At 43.7% G+C, this 2,500-nt stretch overlaps 1 protein-coding gene across 1 annotated transcript in view; it reads left to right on the forward strand.

Moving 5' to 3' along the window:
* Nucleotides 1-2,500, forward strand: part of LOC133134056 (claudin-7-B-like) — a 6,768-nt gene that overhangs the window by 505 nt on the left and 3,763 nt on the right. Inside the window, exon 1 of the mRNA XM_061250442.1 lies at nucleotides 1-55. This exon is cut by the window's left edge and continues 505 nt beyond it. Coding sequence (XP_061106426.1) covers nucleotides 1-55 — 55 coding nt within the window. The remainder of the gene's footprint in view (nucleotides 56-2,500) is intronic.

Consider the following 2,500-nt stretch of genomic DNA (forward strand, 5'->3'; position numbering starts at 1 on the left):
CAGAGCACCGGCCAGATGCAGTGCAAAGTGTACGACTCGGTCCTGCAACTTGACAGTAAGTGTTCCAATCCGTACGCGATCTCCTGGTACACCCTGGTGGGAAAAAAAAACAGCTCAAGCTATGTTTTTAAATCGCTGGTAGTTGGAAATTTCAAGCTGGTAATAGCTGGATTTTACGCCAGGGCACATAACGAAAGATAACCATTTTTGATGTTTGCATTTGTGTGTGTGTGTGTGTGTGTGTGTGTGTGTGTGCGAGGGTGTGGACGGGAGAGACTTTTGGAAGGGCGTTCAGGCGTGAATGACGTTAGATCAGTGACACCGCGCCTTCTCTGGTCTTTACCGTCGCCACCGTAGTAATGACGTAGGTGTTAAGTGTCTGTAATTTTACCGGCCTTATGGCTCGTGCTGCAGCTCGCTTGACCACCCTACCGTGTGTGTGTGTGTTTTAGCTGTTACAGCTCCACTTTACTGTTGTTTTAATCCGTGACTTTCAAAATCTGTGCGCTAGCGAGCCGCTCCCGGTCTGTGCTGGTGTAGTTCCGCAAAAGGGCGTCTCTAACTGAACGGCTGGGCGACGCGGGCCTTGGATAGGCCACACCCGACTGGGCCAGAGCAACTGTGCTGCGTCCCAATACTCCACAATTTCCCCTCCTTTCCTTCACTCGTTTCGTCCCCCCATACTTCCAGATAGGAGAAGACGAGTGGAGGAAAGGAGTATTGGGATGCACCCAGGGTGATGGCATTGCAGTGCATTGTGGGTGACCTGATACAAGAAAAGGCCGAAACCATCGTGGTATTTATACATACCTGTACGTCAGTATTACTCTCTATTCTCAGGAGAGAGGGAGAGAGAGAGAGAGAGAGAGCGAGAGATACAGAGAGAGAGAGAGAGGGAGAGCACAAACACACCCCTCCCTCCACACCTACACTAACACACACACAAGTAATGGCTCCAGGTGACAGTGACACTCCCTGTGCTGTGTGTCTGTGTGTGTCTGTGTGTGTCTGTGTGTGTGTTACTGTGGAATTACTGGGGGGGGTGTCAACAACATCCAGTGAGCAGAAGTTCTGTGGATGGAAATGCCTTGTTTCCATGGTGACACACCGGGACATATGAACGATAAGCAACACTAGCAAGCTACCGTGCTAACCAAAAATAAGAGAGAGCCCTGTCTGATTTTATAACCATAGCTTGCAGTTGGCTTGTTAACCAACATATCCATTTTAATGTGAGATAAAAAAATCTCATCTGACTAGTTGCCTTGTGTTCACTGATATAAAATGAGAGAGTTACTGTTGGAGAAACTGACCCCAAAGACCAGGGATCATCAGAACTGGCCTTCAAATCCAAATTCAGGCCTGGTTTTCTTTTCTCCTGGGTAAGCTAACTTAACAGTGCTGCTGATTGGCCAGGCTTCCTTCACCCCTGAATCCCAGGTAAAGGGAGAGTGAACACACCTTCTTTATAGTCAAGAGTAGCAGGGAGGGACTGGTTGAGGTCTGAAGCGTGCATCTCTCACAGAAGCAATGTTGGATTAAGGGCCTTGCTCAAGGGCCCAACAGCGCTCTAGCATTCTCTTCATAGCTCATGTTCCAGAAGGTTCTCTCTGACGCCCGGCAGTCTAACTCCTCCACGGCTGAAATCACCCAGAATCCTTTGTGTGATAAAGTCATTTCTGCTGTCCGTGTGCTCACAGATGATAATATGAATTACAGTGCCATGAAAAAGTGAGACGAAATGTCGCTGGAGTAAACACAAAACACATTTCTTTACATTTGACATTTTAGTCATTTAACAGATGTTTTTAATCCAAAGCGATTTACAAGTGCTTAAATTCTTCAGCAAGTAATAACACTCATGAGGAGCAGAGAGGCATCATAAGTGCAAGTTAAAAATAGGGGGTAATTCCTTGAAATTACAATTTAATTTATTAATCAATTTAACTGGTTGCAGTACCTATAGCAGCAATAACTGCAACCAATTGCTTCCCGTAATTTGATATCAGTCTTTCACATCGCTGTGGAGGAATTTCAGCCCCCATTCTTCTTTGCAGAACTTTAATTCAGTTTCCTTAGGGTCCCTTTCTAATATGACATTTATGATAAAGATCTGTATTTTAACTCACAAGCAGGTCTGCTGCTGTATTCAGTCATTAGAACTATGTGACTTCAAACACACTGTGTACACACAGTGTAAACAAGCGCTGTGTTTAAACTGTATCAGATTTGCTGATAAGCCAGAATAGTTTTATCACAGTGCAAACAACTAACACGAGTCTCGGGAGATAAACTAAATCATTACTATATACTGAAAGTTTGATATCATTACTATATACTGAAAGTTTGATATCATTACTATATACTGAACGTTCGATACCATTAGTATACACAGAGCGTTTGCCAATAATAATAATGCCAATAATAATGTTTGATACATGTTCAAGCTTTTTTAAAAGAAAAATCTAACATAAATTTGAGATAATCAATATACACATAA

Source organism: Conger conger, chromosome 7 (genome assembly GCF_963514075.1).
Source record: "Conger conger chromosome 7, fConCon1.1, whole genome shotgun sequence".
Taxonomy (NCBI): Eukaryota; Metazoa; Chordata; class Actinopteri; order Anguilliformes; family Congridae; genus Conger; species Conger conger.